This window comes from Taurulus bubalis (genome assembly GCF_910589615.1).
Source record: "Taurulus bubalis genome assembly, chromosome: 5".
In the NCBI taxonomy this organism is placed as follows: domain Eukaryota; kingdom Metazoa; phylum Chordata; class Actinopteri; order Perciformes; family Cottidae; genus Taurulus; species Taurulus bubalis.
The window spans coordinates 13532274-13555679 of NC_136593.1; the positions used below are offsets into that span (position 1 = coordinate 13532274).

Consider the following 23406-nt stretch of genomic DNA (forward strand, 5'->3'; position numbering starts at 1 on the left):
AGTCGGTGTGTATTCACTCTGGACTCCATCTCAACAACATCTCTGCTTGCTTATTCTCAAAGCATAATATAACTGACTGTAAAAAAAACATAAAAACATGCAGTATATTATTATATTATTAATTATTATTATAGCAGTGAGTGTTTTTTTTCTTCTTTTTTTTTCGCACTCTGTGGTGAAAACTAGAATTTACCAAGACTTAAGTTGGTTAATAGATTGACTCAGTAAAAGTTTAAAGTAATTAATATACGGCAGTTTTTTGACACAGATATTTGCCATTTAAGGACATCAGAGCAAATGTATTTCAAGGCACATGTGTTAGTCAGTGATGTGCACAACAATAAAAGGAAATCTGTAAAACAGACTTGCTACCAAAAGAGGTCAGCAGAATCCTTTTTATTACAATTCAAATGGGCCGATCATCAACGGATCATTAGAAAAGAAAATGTATTTAAAGTATACACGTTAATTACAAGAGAGTAAAATTGTTATTCTATTTTTTCACATTAAGCATTAGTTCAGTCACACAAATACGTGTTGATTTATTACAAATATTAGCTGTATTGTTTGAAATCCTATGATTATGCTATTCAAAATCGATGTCCTTGATTACTTTGTATCAAATACCAACACAAGTTATGAAACACTTTGAACACTTCAATCTGATTATGCATTGGACCTTGGTGTGATATGTCTCAGGTATGTTTTTTGCCTGCTGATGCAGCTAATGTATATGAGTCACAGTTCAGAGCCTTTCTCTGTGTCAAGTTTGCATGATGATTTCATCTCATGGCCTGACATGGTAAGTCATTTTAAATGAACCCATGTTAATATATTAACTTAAAGGTGCTGAGAAAGGTTGTCGTAATGTTGAAAAAAAGTGACTTTTTTTGTGAAGGAGCATAAATGAACATTTTGTAACACACTGCAGTTACTATAGCAACACAGGATTTGGGAAGGAAATTGCTTGGTGTAACGTATATTCAAATACAATTATTGAATTACCTCCAAACACAAAACTGTACGTGAATTCAAAAAGAAAAAGAAACTAATTTACTCAAATAATTATATTCTAATAATTGTATTTTCCAACTGACTTCTTCTTCTTCTTCTTCTTCTTCTTCTTCTTCTTCTTCTTCTTCTTCTTCTTCTTCTTCTTCTTCTTCTTCTTCTTCTTCTTCTTCTTCTTCTTCTTCTTCTTCTTCTTCTTCTTCTTCTTTTGAGATACATAGTTTTCATTGCAGTGACAAAATGCGGCTGAAGCTTTAATAAAACAACAATGTCCTTACGGTCTTACTATAAAAAGTAAACAACAAAAACCTGTTCACACACATTCATCATTGCATTTACAGTGTATTGCAGTCTGTGTGACCTTAGAGGTACAGTACAGACTCCTCCCTGGGGAAGATGTCTCGTGTCAGCCCTCCCCTCCGCTGGAACAGCAGCTCTCTTTCTCCCTGTCTACATCAGTAGCGCTTCAACCCTGATGACAACAGCTGTCTACACTGTGTGGAGTTGGACGGGAAAACTGTGATTTTTAAATGTGTATGGTTATATTTGCTCCGGTAAGTTTCAATTCTCCAGTCTTGTTCTACATTTTTCTTCTCGTGATTTCTGCTTCTATACACAGCATAATACATTGTATGAATTACAATATCACATTGGATCTTGATGTTTTGACTTGCTGATTGGTGAAATGTCTGCCAGGTCTAGACTCAGTGCTGCTTGTTTATGCGAAATGTGCCACATAATTAAAAGTAAAGAAAAATCTATTCAGAATAGTGAACATGGAGTAAATCTGTCATTCTTAACGCGCATATTCTGCATAAGATCTATAAAGATAAAATGACTCCCAACCTCAGATTTAATCAGTACTGTACTGCTGTGGCCACCCTCCAGCACACAGTCAGCAGCTCCGTTAGTTGTCTTCCGACCTTTAAATTATTCAGGTTTTGTTTTCAAAGCAATTATAGATCTTAAACAGTCCAGTAATTTATTGATGTTATACCTAATACTGGATCAATCAACTGTATGAATTATGAAAAGTTCCTCAACCTTTTGTGACATTGTTTTTCCTAGATTTTTGCCATCTGTGCTTTTGCAACATGTGGAGGATACTATGGTCACCTCCAGGTTAAAGTGGACTGTGCCGACAGGAGGAGTAACCTCAGCATCAACATTGAGTTTGGCTATCCTTTCAGGTAAAGTACATGTTTGTGCATTCCTTTCCGTACATTCTTTGATCTCATAAGGTACTTAACTTGTGAATCTACAAAGAACAAATATTAATTGTGATTCAATATTGTTTGTTTGTGACATTTCGTATCATTTCATCTTTTACAATTGACTAACATGTTTCGATGTATTCAAAATGTGAATTAACAGACTAATTGACGAAGAGTGAAGATTTTATTGGACACCCAACATGATGGTTTTGGACAAACAAGACATGACCAGACAATCATCATGTTGTCGGGCTCCTCAGAGAGCTGTCTCTTAAAGCTTAGAAACAGGAAGCCAGGATTGTGTAATGTGACAGCACTTTGGCACTGGCATCTTTCTATGTCCCTGTTTCATTTTGACTCCTGCAAACCTGCATGTACTTGGGGCCGTCTGGGATTTTATGCTGAGAAAAAAGAGTGACTCTATTTGTCATCCTTGCTGCTATTTTGAGTGAAGAAAATATTAATTTATAGCTACAGAGCTATAATATATTATCATTTAATTTAGTGCACAAAGAAACTTTGCTGTTGTGGTGCAGTAGTGCAGTTGTGTGGTTGACCAAACCCAAACTGTATCCCTCAGAGTCAGTGATGGCCAAACTAAACTGTTAATTAATCGTCCAATTAGAGTAAGATGGCTTATCTGACTTGACACTGGTGTCAGTGTCTTAGTTCAGTGGTACCCACATGTATAAATGGACTAGTAACTCAATTACTTCCAATATAATTGTATTGTACTTCAGTTCTTCTAAATGTTTCGATTCCTTGCAGTTTTTTAGACTCAGCATAGGGACAAGAAACATGTTTGTGTGTTTTGCACATTGCTTGGTAAAATAAAGCAAAGACTAAAATATTTTAGATGTGTCTTAAGACACGTCATACATGCAACAAAGCCACATTTTTGGAAAATGTTTTTAATTGTGTTTTTATTGTTAACTTATAAAAAGAAGATGCAAGCTGTACCCTACTGTAATTATTGAGTAAACCCTCCTGCCTATAATTAAGTCAATATGGTCACGGTAACACAGTAATTTAACTCACTTAAGTCATGCAGCATGATAGACCATGTGGCCAAGGAATTTATGATTTATAAAACAAAATAAGATAAAACAATAATTATCCAAAGAGAAATTGTTATGCAGCAGTTGCAGTACAAGGAATAAAGAGTGGTGCAAATGTAAATAAAAAAGAAATACACTACGGCAAAAATAAACACACACACTTTTGCACACACACGCACACACTTTTGGCATTTATATACACATTTTCTTTTTGCTGTGGTGTTTTTTTTATGTACATAAGGTCAAATGGGCCATTGGATGCCATGATTAATCCAATGTGTCAAAAGGAAAATACAAGTTACAGAACTTTCCACTGGCAGCTTCTTCATAAATCTTGTAGAATCTGTTCCTTTGTACGCAACACCAAATAAAGGTTTCTCAGCTGTTCATCTATGTTTTCTGATCTTGAACTGTACTATTTTTGTGTGCTAAGGAAAGGGCTCTCGGAGCGCCAGTGAACAATGGGCAGCTAAAGTGATGTTTTTCCTACAAACTGAAGCTCATTGCATGCCAGTTTTAATAACCTGTTTTTTTCCATTATTATTAAATGGTTTATTTGATAAGGGGACAGTGCACATTAATAAAAACATTTCTGAGTTATCCAAGAGGCTATTTTCCATCTGTAGTCCCAAGAGGCAGATGTTAAAAAAACAAAAACAAGCCAAAAAACAGAAATAAATATGCAAGGTTATAAAATTTGCTGTAAACCTCTTATTTCTGTCTTGTAGATTACAAGAAGTGCATTTCAAGGCTCCCTTGTGTGAGGCAACAAGGGAAGAGGTTATTTTCCTGGATGGCAACTTTTCCTCATCTGCTCAGTTTTTTCTGACTGTGGGGGTTTTTGCTTTCCTGTACTCTCTGCTGGCAACGATCGTCTATGTCTTCTACCAGAACAAGTACTTGAGAAACAACAGAGGCCCGCTTGTGGTCAGTGAGTTTATACCTTCAACAAACATTCCTTTAATGTCCACACCTGATATTATATCCAATATACTGTGTTTATGTTTGTGTTTGTATGAAACAAAACAATGATTTGTTTCCTCTCTACTCTTTTGTCCTGAGCAGGATTTTCTTGTTACAGTCATCTTCTCCTTCATGTGGCTGGTTAGCAGTTGCTGTTGGGCCAAAACTCTTTCTGAGATCAAGACGGCCACAAACCCAACACACGTGCTTCTGCTCATCTCGGCCTGCAGAGCCCAGGAGAACAAATGTACAGCCACCCAGGAGCCTCTCTGGTCACGACTCAATACTTCTGTGGTAGGTGTTAGGTCAACAAATAAAGCATCAAAACACAAAACTGGAAAAAAGCAAAATCATTCACTCCTGTCCCATCTTCACTCTACAGGTGTTTGGTTTTGTAAACGTCATCCTCTGGGTTGGAAATATTTGGTTTGTCTTCAAAGAGACGGGCTGGTACAAGACAGGTCATAGATATCCAACCAGGAGTGCTTCTGGGAAACGCGCTAGTGAAATGCGACAGCGACTTTACAGTGAGAGCAGCTTCGAGCAGCCGGAGGAGGGTTTTGGTCCACAACTCAACAGACAAGAGAGTTTCAATCAGCAGGTCACCAGACAAGTTAGCTTCAACCAGGCACAAGTAAGCTTGAGCTTACCACACTCATATCTTGGCAAACCGGTAATTTCTGTGAGAGAGAATGAAGTGGCTTCTCAAGGCCCGATTATACTTAACAACAAGATGTGATTTAGCTCTTAGTATAGTGCTGTACATGGACATGATTATTATAAAATGCACGAGTGGTAAATATTGGGCAAATATGGTGTTCATAATGTGATGAAATATTTATATTATAACTTTTGAAATGAAGAAATTTGAAGTGATTACTTACAGCTTTGTTTGTTTATATTAATTTTCAAGGTGAGCTTTGTCACTAAGCAGGCATAGCTGTGAGCGTTTTGCTCTGCAATAAATCATCTCACAGTCAAACTGAGTGGCCAATGCAATTAAGGCATTAAAAAAAGAGAAAAATCATATTAATATTTTGTGATATTATTGCCATCAAAATGTATGTCCCATTCATTGATGAGGACATAAATCATAACAAGACAGTTTTTAAATATAATAATTATACTTGATGAGCAATGCAATATTGACATAATATAAAACAATAGTGACAAAGTGGTTGCAAAGTAAAATAGAGCTTGCATATAACTGCGAGAGTTTAGACAACATTATAATGATCTCGTATTTTTGTCAACAACATGTATGTATATTATGTAGGTATAGTGTAATACAATGTATTTACAAGTATTCATTAACTATGTTAAATCAAAGATTTTACTCAAGTGATGCAAAGTACTGTTCGCACTCAGATCTGATCTGCAGGAAATGCTCTGTGGTGCTGTAACTTAGTTCTATTAACTACTTTATTAATTATTATTATTAATTATGTATTGATGATTTTACAAGCTAATCCTTTTGTAGCTCATTGGTATGTCTCTGTGTCGCAGTGTGATTTCCTTATTTATCCTGAACACTTTAGGATTATTTTTTTTAACATTTTAACATTCTTTTCAACTCCAAATCCCCAAATAGCCATTTAAACAACAGCATTTTATTTAATAAATGCCCAGTGGTGTAGTTGTTTGAGGATGGCGTTATAGGACTTACATAGTGTTGATATTTAACTAATTTAATTTGCAGCTGTTTAATCACACGTCCTAATTTCTTACCTTTACATCGAAAACGTGCAGTATCAATATTAGTTTGAAAATATGTCTAACCAATTTGCTTGAGTCCTCTATAAATATCTAATATTTGATTGTTACATACATTCACTTTGTCATTACTGATAGATTTTGTTAAATGTGGCATTCCAGTGTTTTTCTTAGTCCTTCCTTTTTTAATGAATATTGATTTCAAATGGATAATAAGTATTGCTTCAGTGGAGCCTTGACATATTATTATTATTTAACTTTTTTTCTTTCTGTATTTCCATGTAAATAAGTGTATATTCACATTGTATGATAAATGTGTCAAAGCTGGATAATGTTCTTGTTTTTCAGTAACTGCTATCAAAGTGAGCGTATCCCCTGTGTTGCTGGTGTTGACATGGTTTTGTATGTTGTCAGCCTCTTCATTTGCATGGACAAATGAACAGAGCAGAGGAGACTTAAAAAGTGAGAAAATACTGAAAAAGAAATGTGGTTAACCTATATAGAGATCAGTAATGAGTATTAACTTTCATGGAGACATTACAGTATGTTTCACACCATTAGGATTATCTTGATTGCAAAGGCTGGGATAATCCCTGAGGGTATCTGTTTCATTCTAACTAATGCCCAAAACCTCTTGCCGCTCCAACTATCGTACAACCAGCAAAGTTTGAAATGTGTTGATGACGAATAGTTGGGTTTGCGAGTTCATAAAACATAAATTCAATATGTTTCTACGTAATTCCGAGCAAAATGGAGACTAAATATCAAAGTTACGAACCTGTAATGATGTTTTTTTGATAATTACAATTTAAAACGAACAAATGAGTGGTGGGTTAATGATTTACGTTAAAACTTAGTAGGTTTCAATTCCAAATATTTCTGATTTGTGATGATGATTGTGAATAAACTGTGTTTGTCATTGACTTAAAAGAGACTCTTCACCAATTATGCACGTGAAGTTCAATATAATCATCATGAGTATTTTATTGCTTCTTTTTTTAGACTGTCCAATACAGTAAACGGTCTGAAGATGTACACATTGTAAAGCTCTCTGAGGGAGGCAAATTTGTGATTTAAGGATGTATAAGTAACATTTTGTTGACTTGGATATGGACAGTAGTTTCACTACCAGTTTTTGTTCTTCTTCTCATTAACATCACCTGCTGCTGCTGTTTAGAAGCTTGACCGGAACTTCTGGAGCAAACAATTGTGTCTATTTCTTTATTGTCTGTGGAAAGCTTACATTTGCAAAAAAGTAATAATTTCAGTCCCCAATAACCAAATTAACAATAAAGAGAACAAATAAATAATGATTAGTTATATTAAAATAGTATAGAGCGCATACATGATCGCATAAATAAAGTGTGTGCATCTGTTGCTCATCCAGCAGAGCCAGTGTATTTTTCCCACAGTGAACATTAGTCTGTAAATATATTCAGTACATCCCCAAGTTGGTTATTAAAACCTCTGTATGCAGCTTTTCCTTTCTGATCCGAGCAATTAGAACAAAGAGAGCCGACCTTGCCTCAGCCCCGCCCCCTGACAGAGACACTAAGCACATGCAGGTGTCCAGACCAGGATCTTTCAAGAAAATTACAGTGCATGTGCAACAGCATGACAATTAGGGTCAGATTATCAGCAGGAAATAAAGGGCTACATCATGAGATAAATGGCCTATCTGAGATGGAACAAAGGTATATTTATATGTAATTATTCCCCTGTGAGCTGCAACATGTTACACACTGGTGCATGAAGCATCTATATATTCTAAAAGGAGCACAGTGTGGAGCATATATGGATAAAAAGTATTTGCAGACACCTGCAGGGGGCATCATCTGCCAGTCTTATCATCGGAAACCTCTCCAACGGAGGATTTAGCTTGTTTAAAATAATTTAAAAACATTCAATGAGCTTTCGTTTGCTTAATTTAGCACATTTATTCAACTAGAGCAGAAACTATGTGTAATTGTCCACTTTCAAAATATATACATGGTACTTGAAACAAGTATGTCCAAGGTAATCACACATGGTATTTTTCAGGTAGGACTGCCTTATTTAGACCTCTATCATTGCTCATGTCATGAATCATCTCAATTAACTAAAATCGCAGAAAGACTGTAACCCAGTGGTTCTCAAACTTTTTCTGTCACGCCCCACTTTGGAGGAAGAAAAATGTTCGGGCCCCACCACCCTAACAAAATTGTAACAAAAAGGTCCAACTTGTTGTGCAATCACTTTGTTAGAACAATGAAAATAAAGTTCTATCTGTGCAAACAATAACTAATATTTAGCAAAAAAGATTACCTATTGTGGCTGCAAATAACCTGTTTTGCACTGAATATATTTTCAAGATAATAACAATAACGTTCAACCTGTGCAAAACAAAATGAGTGCAGATATGTGAGCCATCATGTTTTATCAGTATTAGTGGCTGCAATAAACTGCTTTCCTCTACAAATCGTTTAAAACGGGGTTGATATGGCCGCTCTCAATTCATGCTCAATGTTGAGCTTAGATCTGTATTTTTTTTTTGAGAGACACAACAACGCAAAGAATTGCGCATGCGCAAGCGTAGCCTGTTAACGTAAACATTTATTAATGACGTTTTATGTCCATGTACTTTGTACTTTTGTAATATGTAAAGTTACTTGAGCAAGTGTCCTTGAGCAAGACACTGAACCCCCAGTGCTTCACAGCAGTACACTGCTCCTTAATTATTAAGGATGGTTATCTTAAATGCAGAGAATAATTTCCTCACTCTGGGATAAATAAAAGATTTCTTTTTTTTTTATAAAATAAAATAAGGATTATTTCTTTTCTTTGTTTTATGAATCTGCATCAACTAACCTCTGCAATTCTCCAGCTGTGATCCGTGTAGATTATTTTGCCGCACGGTGCGTGGGGTCAAAGTACACACACGTCCTCTTGCAGGCTGATTCTTAACATCTCCTGTCGTTTTAAATTTCTTAATTATTGCCTGGACAGTGGACATGGGTATTTTCAACTGTTAAGACATTTTCTTATATCCATTTTCTGATTTGTGCAGCTCAACAACTTTTCTTCGCAGATACTCACTGTTTTCTCAGGTCTTTCCCATAGTGATGAATGACAAAGGGAATTTGGCTTGTGTCACCTCATATTTTTACGTAAGAGTTCCTAATCAAACCGGTGAACTAAAAAATGTAAAATATGACTGGAAATATACTTCAGTTAGATTTGAATCATGAGATGTTGGGGTGCCAATAATTGTGGCACACATGTTTATGAGAAAAATATTTTAAAAAAATCTTGAAAAGATTTACTTACGATTTGCTGTACGATTTTTGTCAATATTTTGAGTGAAAGACCAAGAGGATAAACCGCAAAGAATTTTTTTCACAGCCTGTTTTGCTCATATTTACTCAGGGTGCCAATAATTCTGGAGGGCACTGTAGCACTTAAAAACAACTACACACTATTTAGCATTAGTAAAACATGAGTAAACACTTAATTGATCATTTATTAAGCATTGTTCCAACATGAACACTCATTAGTAACTCCATCCATTATCCGAACTGCTTATCCTGTTTAGGGTCGCTGGACGCTGGAGCCGATCCCAGCTGTCATTGGGCGAAGGCAGGGTTCACCCTGGACAAGTCGCCAGTCTATCGCAGGGCACACATAGAGACAGACAACCATGCACGCTCACATTCACACCTACGGGCAATTTAGAATCCAATTAACCTAAGCCTCATGTCTTTGGACTGTGGGAGGAAGCCGCAGAACCCGTAGAGAACCCACGCTGACACGGGGAGAACATGCAAACTCCACACAGAAGGACCTGCCAGACTGGGATCCCAACTCCGGCCCCCCTTGCTGTGAGGCGACAGTGCTAGCCACTACACCACCGTGCAGCACACATTAGTAACTCATTAGTATGCAATTCATAAACACAGTTATACATGTTTTATTCTTGATTAATAAGCTTGACTATTATGTGTTTCATGATTGAGTTTTCATACTTTATAAATGATGGATTCCCCATTTGTAAATTAAGTATTTAGGACTTATAGATGATTAATAAGATAATTTATAAAGTGTTAGTAAATGATACAAAAAAATATTTAAATTCATTTATGCATGCCTTCATTTATACATATAATTATTTAGATACTAAACAAACAACTAGTAACTACCTGAATTATCATGAATTGCAGTAATAATTATTATTATAATTGGTTTGTAATATATATTACTTAATTGGTTTGCAATATATATTACTTATTTTTCAAATGGGGAATCCATATTTTATAAAGTATGAAAACCCAATCGTGAAACACATAATAGTCAAATTAAACTTTTCTCAAAGAGGACATTAATGCAAGAATAAAACATTTATTACTGTGTTTATGAATTGCATACTAATGAGTTACTAATGAGTGTTCATGTTGGAACAATGCTTTATAAATGATTAAGTGTGCATGCTTTACTAATGCTAAAGAGTGTATAGTTATTATAAAGTGCTACCGATAACTAGAAGTGTGTTCAGAACTGTTGTATATTTTCAGAGGACCCTGTACTCAGCTTTGAAAGAAATGTAAAAATCTGACCTTTACCAAGGAATCTTGATTCCAACTGTTGACTTGTGGGAATTTTCCCAGAGTAGGATACTTTACTTAAGAAGATCTAATCCTTCACTGAATCTAGTGACTGATCTAAACAACTATGAATTTGCTGCTAACTAAAATATGTAATTTAATGTTTTTTTTTTTAATAGCATAGCTCAGGAAGTCTCTGTTGCTTTAAACTTGTGTTCATGTTACACAAAGTAGTAACTGTAAAACAATTACTGTAAATCTAACACAAGTAGGTGGATGAGCAACAGTTTCTAGAACGCCTTCTGTTATTATGACTCTTTCAGAGGATTTACAAGAGATTTACAAGAGAGGGATTAGCGTGGGAAGACGTGTGATGCCTTTTAAGTACACTTAGATTAGTGGTTCTCAACCTTTTTTCAGTGATGTACCCCCTGTAGAATTTTCTTTCAGCCAAGTACCCCATAACTAGGGAAAAGCATTTTTAGTTGAAAAATAGCGCTGTGCCATCAGTGTCTGATTTGATATAGATATATACAATTCAGTTTAAGAACTTACACTTATATTATTGAATATTTATTAAATGAATAGTTTTAAAGGATTTTTGAATTTATGCTAATTTTAAATATATATATTTTTTCTTTATCTCACTCCCGGGGTGCCTTCAAGTACCCCCGGGGGTACTAGTACTCCCATTTGAGAACTACTGACTTAGACTACGGATTGTTCTCAACCGCTTGACAATGAGGAGGTGACACTGAATGTGCCATATTTTACATTTCTAGATAAAATCCAAAAGGAATACAACCTCTGCAGATAAAAAGGGATGCATCAGCTGTTCTTCCTTTTTTCTTATCAATGGGTTCTTAGTTTTTTTCCAATTCGAGGATAGATTCTCTCAAATACTTTGGCTTAAACAGCAGGTAATCCAATCAGCAAAGTTAGAGATAGTTCAGAAATGAAATGAATACAGGAGTACATTTCTTTTCATGCATGCATTTATTATCTAGTCAATTCTTTATATTTTTTTATTTTCATATTATACCTGAAAATGTTGCCACTGGTAGCCCAGTAAAACACATAATTACAAGAAAATAACTCATGTGTGACACAATCAGCATAGCAGAAAGCGTTGTCACATTTCAGCAGGTTTAGCTTGACTTGAGATGTTTTGAGTGTCATCAAGTCCTGCACAGTGAGTCACACTTCATTCTCTCTCACTCACACTCACTCACTCACTCACTCATATATGCTCTTGCGGGCACACAGACACATAAATGCTGCGCAAGAAAACCTCCTGAGCAAATGCATTTCATTACATTTGTTAATTTATACATATTAACAGATTTAATTCCTCATTGTGTTTGGTCCAGAGTCCGTTCATCGAATCCATAAATCCATTTGGCAAAAGTTTAAGACTTTTTTTTCACTCGACCTTTTTAAAAATCTGGAAGGGATCAGTAGGAAAAATGTCCACAGATTTGAGGATGTCATCGTGATTATGACACAGAGGACACTTCTGTCTTGCTGGCAGAGACTGAGGTCTCATCATCCACCATGCCGCCCATTCCAATAGTGCTCAGCATGCAGTTACGGAACTGAAAATGAGAGGAAAGACAACGACTTCAGAAACAAGTTCACGGTTGTAAGATTGACCAAACAAAAAAGGCAAATACTAGAAACTAGACAATATATTGAGCCAACCTGTTTGTTCAACAGCACGTAGATAACAGGGTTATAGAGGGCTGAGCTCTTTGCAAAGAAGGCAGGGACAGCTGCTGTCATGGCTGAGAAGGCAGCTCCCTTGTTCATGAAGATCCAACCGGCAAAACTGGCATATGGCACCCAGGCTACGAGGAAGCCAAAGACCATCAAGATGCACATGCGTGTCACTTCCCTCTCAGCCTTCTGGGTAGACTCTGACTCCTGCTGCTGGGCTGCGGCCTGAAGGGTTTGATATAATAAAAGATCAGTTCAACAGTAGTGGACATTTTTGTTGTGAGTTTATCTGGAAGTCAATGATATTAACAAAGGAAATGCCTAAATAACTTCAACTTCACTTACAGCTTTGACTGTCAGCACAAGGCTTCCATAGGTGAAGAAAATGGTGAAGACGGGAACGAAGAAGTGGACGACAAACATGTAGATGACGTATGATTCATTGTTGAAGCCTGGAGCCAGAGTGTAGTAGTCCGGTCCACAGGAACACTGCATGCCCTCAGGAATGTACCTATGTGAAGTTTAAGAAAAACAATAATGCACACATTTATTCAGTTTTATTAACAGATATTTACCCTGTGCATTGGCAGTATCAAGACAATCTGAATGGTGCGTTTGAGAGGTTTAAAAATATATACATCTTTGCAGAATACTTTAAAACGGAAATTCATATTAAACTAAAATGTAAGATTTAAAAGAATGTGCTAATTACCTGGACCAGCCAAAGAGAGGGGGAGCAGCACATGCCATGGCCATGATCCAGGTGAAAAGGACTCCAGCTCCTGCATGAGTACCAGAGAACTTGAAGCTTCCCATGGGTTTGCAGACTACGATGTATCTTTCAACAGCAAGGACTACCAGGGACCAGAGAGCAACTTCACCTGCAGAGAGAAAAGTTACATTGATTATATGAAGCAATTTCTTTTTTCTTTTTTCAAATACATTGAAGACACACTGAAGAAGAAACTTTTTGATTCGTCTTTCTTACCTCCTAGTGTAGCCATGAATCCCTCAACAGCGCAGGCAGTGGATCCGAGAATGAAGTAGCCGTTGACAGCAGACGTGATGGTGATGGTGAATCCAAAGGCGCACATGATCAGTCCAGCCACAGCCAGGTTGACCAGGATGAAGTTGAGAGGTTGCCGGAGCTTCTTGTTCTGAGCTGTGACCAACAATGTCAGAGCGTTGATCGGAGTTCCAGTGCAGATCAGGAAAAACATGTAGAAAGCTAGAAGCTTGAACATGATGGGATCAGCCAAATAATACTGTTGATATTCGAATGGATTTCTAACAATCCCAGTCCTGTTGGACATAGGGATGTAGAAGTTCTTGCCCTCTGTGCCATTAGCCTCGATTCCTCCTTCCCAAACCATCTTCAGTTGCCTTTTCTGCTTGAGCTTCAATCGATAGACAGTGGCGAAGTGTGCAAAGTTACTCAGTCACTAGTGGTGTAAACCAACTTCCACAGCTTATGGTGCTCATGGGGCTGTTTTATACCTACCTCGGGTTATCCTCAAATTGACAAAATTAGATTATAGGAGGATTGTGAGTAAGTGGACAGCTCAAGCCTGATTGATAATTGACTTAAAAGCACTAATGGCAGTGACGTTTTTACCTTACAAAAATATTTCTTCAGTAAAATCAGTCATTTTAGGACGTAGTCAATATCTATACAATATATTACCAATTAAAGTAAATGTTTTTAAATCAATACATAAAGTGAAAGTAAATACTAATTTATCTTTATTAATGGTCCAAATGTTTCATGTTCTTAACTTCAGAGTTAACTGTTAAATTGTTTGTTGTCTTTTATTTTTTATAAGATCTACCACTGCAGCTATGTATGTGTATTTATGCACTGTTAGTTTGGACTGAGCTACACAGTTTCAAGGCCCTTTAAGTTAGTTTAAAATTCAAGTAATTTTTTCAGATCGGTGAATGCACTTCATCCGTTAGCGACCAAGATTTGCGAAACGTTTTGAAGGGAAAAATTCTGTTTACCGTGTAACTTTGAACGGACAGGAAAATCTTTGTTAAATCTAACACAAATTGAACATTCTAAATGCATTTAATACTATCCTACCCTTTTAAGAGTAGTCGAGAAATAAAGATCCCTGAACATAGTTCTGTTTTTTTGGTGTCATACAATGTCACCTGCCTACACAGATGAGAGGAATGGTTAATGCATTTACTGAGTTCAGGAGGTCAGTGAAGGTCTCATGACGCTTGTTGCTTTTAAACCAGTCAATCATCCTAGCTACCTGTGGGGGTGGGTTGTACAGTTGAGCACAATAAATCCTGGGGGATTTAATTTTTTAACAATGACACATGGAACTGAACATTTATTGATCCACTCAAACTATATCAGAATCAGATCAGAATCAGATCAAAATCAGATAATCAGAATCATTTATTGGCCAAGTACGTTGCACATACAAGGAATTTGATTCAGTGCATAACAATAAACATAGACATAGAATAAAACAATAACAATTAAAATATAATAAAAACAATACATAGATACATATGGTAAACAACAAACAGATAACAGTACTTTAATATCAACATTCATGCAGTCAAAATTCCTAGATGCATTAGTCATAATGTGTGTTGTGCTCACATATCAATGGCCACAGTGCAAAACCTCCTATCTGCAAAATGATCCAGGAAAAGTGGGGGGAACCTCCTAAGTTTTTTTTTGAAATCTCAAAAAAGTGAATTTATCAGATAGGAGCTTTTGCTCTTCGGCAATCAATATGACTCATTTCCCTCGAATGAGTACAGGAGAGTGCACCTCCAGCCGGCTATGCGTTGCTCCCGGCCACCTCTAGCTGCATCAAACCTCTCATGGCAGTCCCATTAGGAACTTATGGGCTCGCTATCTCTCTTCCCTGGCAAGAAGCTTTTTATTATTTTTGGCATTCCTCATTCAAACATAAGGAATTAATAAAAGTATAATTTCAACAACATTGTTGTAACGTAATTCAGGGATAGATTCACCTGTTGCAGTATGATCCTTGCCCAAGATTCACAATATTTCTTTAATGTGATTTTCTTGAAGAACCAATTAATGCATATAATGCATTATTACATTAGGAATTATAAACCATAGCATTACACTTTGATTTACACATTTTTTGTGCAAGACGTAACGTGTCAATGTCATTAATCAAAACTTCATCGACACAAATAGTAAACCGCATCAGGGATCCTTTGTTCAGTGGTTCTCAACAGATAGTGAGCATATTAAGTTGGTTGACTCACAACTTTACTCGCACAAATTACATATTTGCTGCAGAGGGAGGAGCGGCTCTGAGACATTCAGCTTGACATAAAACCAAAGAGCTTTACAGTTAAGTAGGCTAGTCTGCTTGTGGGTTCGGGTTATTTATATGCATTTAACAGCAGTGGTGGAAGAAGTAGTGAGATTGTTTATTAAAGTTAAAGGCTGACTTTAAGTGGGAAAAAAGGTATGTATCAACCTAACCTATTTTCTCATGTTTTTGTGTCTAATTGACTAATGACAACAGTTTTTGAAATTGTGCAATAGTGTCAATGTAACATATGGTAATGGACTGAGTGACATGTAATGGTAACCTGTGTTGTTATAAGTGTTATTGTGTTTACAAGAAGAAGTTGTTCCAGACATAACCTAGTGGGAAAAATGATATCGCCACTAAAGCCACTAGAGCGCGCTGTAGAGTGACTCCAGAAAAAGCTACAGGAAGCACGAAGTGAAATCCTTCTTTTCGAGTGACTAACCTGTGGCGTTCATGAGAGGACTGCAAGGCTTATAACATTTAGCATCTTAAGACATTCATTATGTTATCATTCGTATGTAATGTGTGTGCATTGTAACGGAAATATTGTTTATTTTCATTGTCGTAGTGCTGTATGGGATTGGTGTCCGTAACCGCCACATGTGCACTTGAGCTAGTACAAAGATTCAATGTAGTGAGTATACTGCATCAGGGGCTGCGAAGAAAATCAGTTTACTACCTGGTGTGGGTTGCTAACCTGGAGGACTGGATACTGGGACTGGATATTCTCGAGGCTTTGGACTGTGTCATAAACACAAAGAGATATTGCGGCGACCGGCCTGGCTGTGTCACAAGCCACATTGTTGCCACACTGATGGCTGAGACAACAAACTCTGCTGCTACCAGCACTTGCATCCCTTCAAACGAGCCACCTCCACTGCCCTCCACCCTGCCAGCTGCTGAGCTGCACACACCACCAACCACTGTCCGGCCAGCTGCAGGTTCACACACACAGGTGACAAACACCTCTCCACCTAACGACAGTGAAAGAGTCTTGGCAGTGAGGGAGGTCTGGCAGAAAAGTTGTGATGGTCTGACTCCTAGTGAGCAAAGTCTGCTGTGGTAGCTTCTACTTGAGTTCAAGGACTGATTTTCACTGTCAGAGGACAATGTGAGCCGCACAGATCTCATCCAGCATAACACCGAAACAGGAGATGCACAGCCGATAAGGGTTAGGATGAGACCTCGTCGCCTCCCACTGGCCAGACAGGCTGTGCAGACAGAGCCCTGTCAGGGATACAGCGAGCTGGAATCATTCAGCCTTCCACCAGTACTGAGCTTTCCAGTCATTATGATCCCCAAAAAGGAGGAGGCGTGACATTTCTGTGTGGACTTCAGACCCCTCAACAAAGTGAAATATAAAACATAAAACAGAAATATAGAAACACTAAAGTGAAGTCGGCTAGTACCTCAAGTTTGTACATGAGTAAATATTCAGATACTTTCCGCAGTAATGCTGTACCCCTGTTTTGCAGGTAGTGTGTGAGTTTTGTGCACCAGCATAATAGTGTGTTATTGGCTATTAAAGCAGAGTAAACTGTTCAAAATGGATAATGTGTAATATACTCAAATGTGTCTTACATTGTCCTAAAAGAAATCTCCCCATTTTTGATGATTTTGTCAGTTTAATCATATATCTGGTCCTGATCACCTATACTACCTGTTTTCAAGGTTAGATTAAACTGTAAACATATTGGATCCAAATTTTAATTGAACCAAAGTAAAGAATACTGTAATAATTGATTTTCCACATTAAATCCTTCCACAAACACGAGTCACAGACCTCTGGTTAATCCTCTGGCTTTAAGGATACTTAACATGAGGGTTAACTTCACAACTGGGGTCTGACAAACCCTGCAAAGTCTGTCTGCGAGTGTCAACTCAGCTCTCTAGACTTCAGTCTATTAATAAGTGTCTCACATATGATATCTGTGTGGCTTCTAAAAAAATAATTATTCTAATAATAATGTACACAATTACAAAACAGTAACATTCATTTGTCACAATGTTTTAAAACGTTAATTTTTCTCAAAGTAAAACAGTTTAAATCAGTCCACAATAATACAGTCAGAAAATGTACTTTATTCTTAGGAAGCAGTGGAGACTTCTGTCTTACTGGTGTACACTGAGGTTTCATCTTTAACCTATTAGCTAATATTAGCTGATCAACCCAAACATCTGAATAGGATTTATTAAATAGTATGTAGGCAACTAATAGCTCTGCACAGCTTCTTCAGCCACCGGCTGATTCATCCCCGGTGTCTGAGGGAGAGGTACCGAAAGTCCTTCCTTCCCGCTGCTGTCAGGCTGCATAACAAGCTGAGCTCATAGTAGACCTCAAACACTTAACACTTTAATCACTTTTGGCCACTTTAATTGCGTTCATCTTGTGCAATATATAACACGTTTAAGCACTTTTATATACTTTTTGTTTTTATATTCGGTCTGTATATTTAATATTGCTATTGTATTCTTCTTACTGTTTTTATTACTGTTTTACTGTTTATTTATATTACTTGATTATATTTATTTTCTATGTGTCTCTTGTGTGCAATGTTGCTGTAATCCTGCAATTTCCCCACTGCAGGACTGATAAAGGATTATATTATCTTATCTTATCTCTTATCTTATCTCTTATTTTAGCATGGATGGATAACTGGACAGGATCTCTGGACACAGATCCTACAAAATGTCAAAGAGTAACAACTCTCAGAGACTCAAAAGGACCAAAAATAAATATCAAACCACTACAAAGAGACACAAAATGACCTCAAAGAGAAACAGAGACACTCAACTATGACAAATATTAAACAACTATTAAAGTGGACAAAGCCACCACAAAGGGACACACGATGTTTACAAAGAAACACCAATCAACTACAACCAGACCCAACATGTCTACAAGGAGATAGAAAATGACCACAAAGAGATGCATATTGCTAAAAAAGAGACACAAAACAGCTACAAAAAGAATAATCCACCAATGCCTATTAGTCACCATCTCTTGTACTTTACCTCCATGTGTGGCTGTGAATCCATGGATAGTCAGATATTTGGTTTGTTGGAGATGGTGACCCCAAAGCAGCTCATCAGCTCATTCAGTCATACAGCTGAGCTGAGCAGGATTTAGATGAGAGGTTGTTTGATCTTTGTTCAGGAACAATGGAAGTCCAAGTTCAGATCGGAACAAACATGCAGAAATGTATGATGATCGACCAGATAAAACTGCGGTTACTTAAAAAGACTTCTCACACTCACTGTTGGACATGAGAATGTAGAAGTTCTGATCCTTGATACTCTTAACATCTTCATTAAGTGAATGGGCGTAATAAGCTTGTTTGTGGATGTGCGCAATCACCCGCCACTTAATTAAATGAATTACAGTTACTTAATTCGTATTAACAACAACAAACTTTTAAGTGCCCTTCAACTAACCCAAGGCCACTTGGCATGCAGGAAACAAGGAAAGAATAGCACAAACGCAAAAACTACATTAAACAAACATGAACTACATACAATAAGCAAAATAAACTACATTAACAAGCAAAAGCCTAAATCATCAAGGCTGGACTACATTAAACTGGATGAATGTAACAACCAGGTTTTCCTTTGTAGTGAATTCAAAATGGTGGATCATCTTTAACATCGGCATCATTTATGGTGAACATATTGTTTAACAGTGGACTGAGAAATGTATTTCAACTGCAGTCTACTACTACTGGCCAAATTTGCCAGTTTTGTCAGTGAGAGTGTCTTTGACTTTTAAGAATGGGCTCTCTAATTATCACTGTATATTCTGATTCACTGATAATTATGCTGCGGCTTAGTGAAAATAACAAATTACAGAAGTCTGTAACTGACATTTTCTTTCCAAGCTGTGACAGTACGCTTTTGCTACATCACAGCTAGGTCACTGCAGGTGAGACAATGAGGTTAATCCAATCCTGATCATGACAGTTCCTCCATATAGTGGCGGACATTTCAAATGGTATATTACTGGCTGTAAAGATACACACGTAGCCCATCCATCCATCCATTATCAGCCGCTTATCCGGGGTCGGGTCACTTCGGGTCGGGGCAGCAGGCCCAGCAGGCTGACCCAGGCTTCCCTCTCACTCTTTCCAGCTCATTCTTGGGGATCCAGAGGTGTTCCAAGGCCAGCCGGGAGATATAATCCCTCCAGCAGGTCCTGGGTCTTCCCCGGGGTCTCCTACCAGTTGGACGTGCCTGGAAAACCTCTAATGGGAGGCGTCCAGGAGGCATCCTGATTAGATGCCCGAACCACCTCAGCTGACTCCTTTCGACACAAAGGAGCAGCGGCTCAACAGGTAGCCATTCAACATAATGTGTTGAGGGGGAAAAAAGTAGAGGGAAATAAGGAAATGCAGAACCTTTACCTGCCCATATTATTGAAAATAAAGTAGAAAGAAAAGTTATAAAAGAAAGTAATTGAGATGAGGATTTTCACTTTCTCAAGTCCATTATCATGGGCCATCCTCACATCAGAGTGATCAAAGTAGGGTCTATTGATATACTTAATCATAAACGTAGATAGACATGTGATTCCAGATGTAATTAGCTTGTTTAGAATAAGTTTACTAGATGGTGTTAAAAGAGCTGTTGACTGAGCTTAATTCTGATTCTTTAATCAGGATTAGAAGAATTCTCCCGGACCTCTAAAGTGGAGCATATTACTTTGTGCCAAGACCGCTCTATCCGGTGTTAAGATTAATTACTATCCTCTTTCAATGTGTGTCCTTTAATCCCATGTTGGCACGTTGATAGTTAGTGGTGAAGTATAAAAATCAGACTGCGCAACTCTGACTGTTGAGTCCACCAACACTCTTTGGTTCTTGAGGCGAATAAGCTCAACAGGACAACATACTAGTGAAGATGGTTTGGGAAGGAGGAATCGAGGCTAATGGCACAGAGGGCAAGAACTTCTACATCCCTATGTCCAACAGGACTGGGATTGTTAGAAGTCCATTCGAATATCAACAGTATTATTTGGCTGATCCCATCATGTTCAAGCTTCTAGCTTTCTACATGTTTTTCCTGATCTGCACTGGAACTCCGATCAACGCTCTGACATTGTTGGTCACAGCTCAGAACAAGAAGCTCCGGCAACCTCTCAACTTCATCCTGGTCAACCTGGCTGTGGCTGGACTGATCATGTGCGCCTTTGGATTCACCATCACCATCACGTCTGCTGTCAACGGCTACTTCATTCTTGGGGCCAATTTCTGTGCTATTGAGGGATTCATGGCTACACTAGGAGGTAAGAAAGACGAATCAAAAAGTTTCTTCTTCAGTGTGTCTTCAATGTATTTGAAAAAAGAAAAAATAAATTGCTTCATATAATCAATGTAACTTTTCTCTCTGCAGGTGAAGTTGCTCTCTGGTCCCTGGTAGTCCTTGCTGTTGAAAGATACATCGTAGTCTGCAAACCCATGGGAAGCTTCAAGTTCTCTGGTACTCATGCAGGAGCTGGAGTCCTTTTCACCTGGATCATGGCCATGGCATGTGCTGCTCCCCCTCTCTTTGGCTGGTCCAGGTAATTAGCACATTCTTTTAAATCTTACATTTTAGTTTAATATGAATTTCCGTTTTAAAGTATTCTGCAAAGATGTATATATTTTTAAACCTCTCAAACGCACCATTCAGATTGTCTTGATACTGTTGATGCAGAGGGTAAATATCTGTTAATAAAACTGAATAAATGTGTGCATTAATGTTTTTCTTAAACTTCACATAGGTACCTTCCTGAGGGCATGCAGTGCTCCTGTGGACCTGACTACTACACTCTGGCTCCAGGCTTCAACAATGAATCATACGTCATCTATATGTTTGTTGTCCACTTCTTCTTTCCCGTCTTCACCATTTTCTTCACCTATGGAAGCCTTGTGCTGACAGTCAAAGCTGTAAGTGAAGTTGAAGTTATTTTTACACTATTTAGGCATTTTCTTTGTTAATATCATTGACATTCAGATAAACTCTAAAAAAAAATGTCCACTACTGATGAACTGATCTTTTATTGTATCAAACCCTTCAGGCCGCAGCCCAGCAGCAGGAGTCAGAGTCTACCCAGAAGGCTGAGAGGGAAGTGACACGCATGTGCATCTTGATGGTCCTTGGCTTCCTCGTAGCCTGGGTGCCATATGCCAGTTTTGCCGGTTGGATCTTCATGAACAAGGGAGCTGCCTTCACAGCCGTGACAGCAGCTATCCCTGCCTTCTTTGCAAAGAGCTCAGCCCTCTATAACCCTGTTATCTACGTGCTGTTGAACAAACAGGTTGGTTTATATGAAAATGATCTTCATTTTTCAGTGTTTACTTTAAACCCATCATAATACACAATACAAGCTTGTGGTTTTTACAGTCATTGTGCTCTTTTTCAGTTCCGTAACTGCATGCTCAGCACTATTGGAATGGGTGGCATGGTGGATGATGAGACCTCAGTCTCTGCCAGCAAGACAGAAGTGTCCTCTGTCTCTTAAATATAGAGATATTTTCATATACCTGGACATTTTCTTTTTCTATCGTCTCTTTGGTTTGGAATAATCTTGGATGTGGACTGAGTGAAGTTCAGAGATGTCTGGACTACTTGACCAGTGATGAACGGCGCCAGCAACAAACTCTTTTCTCATATTTTATTTGATGGATGGTGAAAACTGTTTGTCACGTCGATGTGAATTCAAAATCATGCAAATAATGGGAAAATCTGTGAACACATGTAAGTGAATGCTCACTTTGACATGAATCATAGCAGCCCCTGAAATGTTTTAGTTATTTGGCACCATTGAATCTACATTATATCCTTAAAGAACATGTGGTTTGATTGACACAATATATTTGTTTTCTCTCTTACATCAGGGGGAGCACATTTTGTACATTTCGAACTGTAAACATTGTATATATATAAATTAATATAGATAAATAAATGCATGCATAAATATGTGTTGTCATATTGAGTTCATTTCAGACTACAAATACTATAAAAAGGTGTTCATTCATGAGACAAACAACAAACTGTTTATCAGGATTGTAATGGTTTCATAAAACTCTTAGAGCAGTTTGGGATTCTGTTGTCCAAGTTGTTCAGAGCTAAACTGGCTGACTAAATGCTACTTCTCTACGTCTCAGTCTGGCCTTATACTGTACATGCCTCTGGGCTCTGTGCCGAACGTTATTTTAAAGTCATCGGGATTACAGGATCATGACGATGTGGTAAATCTAGAGTAGGTTAATCCAATTAATAAGGATAAGATATAACACTTGGGATAAGAACACAATAGTGTTGCAAATGGTATTTGACTTAAGTACATTGGCTCAGGAAAGTGGACATTTAGTGTGTTATGTTGAATGCAGAACCTTGATTATTCTAAAACAAATAAAGTAACAAATTATAAATGGCTCTAACTTGGTACTAACTTTTGTATTTACATCTTTTCATTACTCTTTTAAGTTAGTCTAAATATTTGCTGGTGTATTTTTTCACATTCTCCTTTTCGCAAACCTTCTTAGTGGTTCGGAACATTAGCCCACTAATGTACTATTTTACCATTTACACAGGGTTACCACTTTTGGGTTTATTGAATAGTATGCTTAGGTATGCATTGATAATAGCTTTATATATTCCTATTTTCTGGCCAAAAAGTGAAAAATAAGGCGATACAATCATATGAACTGTGAGGGCCGAGGGGTTATGTATTACATTATGTTTTTAATGTGGTAATAGGTAATATGGTAATAATTATGGTAATAGCCAATGTTTAAATCAATAAATGTTTGAGGCTCAAGTTTCTTTGGATAAGAACTTCCAGACTGCATGAGTC

At 37.4% G+C, this 23406-nt stretch overlaps 3 protein-coding genes across 3 annotated transcripts; 2 read left to right on the top strand and 1 right to left on the bottom strand.

Moving 5' to 3' along the window:
* Positions 1-1541: 1541 nt before the first annotated feature.
* On the top strand, positions 1542-4985 carry synprb (synaptoporin b; the record flags this gene model as incomplete). The annotated part of the gene is made up of 5 exons (XM_079218316.1): positions 1542-1565; positions 2080-2201; positions 4012-4210; positions 4349-4540; positions 4629-4985. 5 exons carry the CDS (start codon positions 1542-1544, stop codon positions 4983-4985), a joined length of 894 nt encoding a protein of 297 aa, XP_079074442.1.
* Positions 4986-12032: 7047 nt separating this feature from the next.
* On the bottom strand, positions 12033-13625 carry LOC306736170 (green-sensitive opsin-like; the record flags this gene model as incomplete). Its single annotated transcript, XM_079217775.1, has 5 exons — positions 12033-12131; positions 12238-12477; positions 12598-12763; positions 12965-13133; positions 13241-13625. 5 exons carry the CDS (start codon positions 13623-13625, stop codon positions 12033-12035), a joined length of 1059 nt encoding a protein of 352 aa, XP_079073901.1.
* Positions 13626-20465: 6840 nt separating this feature from the next.
* Positions 20466-22068, top strand: LOC306736171 (green-sensitive opsin-like; the record flags this gene model as incomplete). Its single annotated transcript, XM_079217776.1, has 5 exons — positions 20466-20850; positions 20958-21126; positions 21328-21493; positions 21625-21864; positions 21970-22068. The coding sequence occupies 5 exons, from the start codon at positions 20466-20468 to the stop codon at positions 22066-22068; spliced, it is 1059 nt and encodes a 352-aa protein (XP_079073902.1).
* Between the last annotated feature and the right edge of the window lie 1338 nt (positions 22069-23406).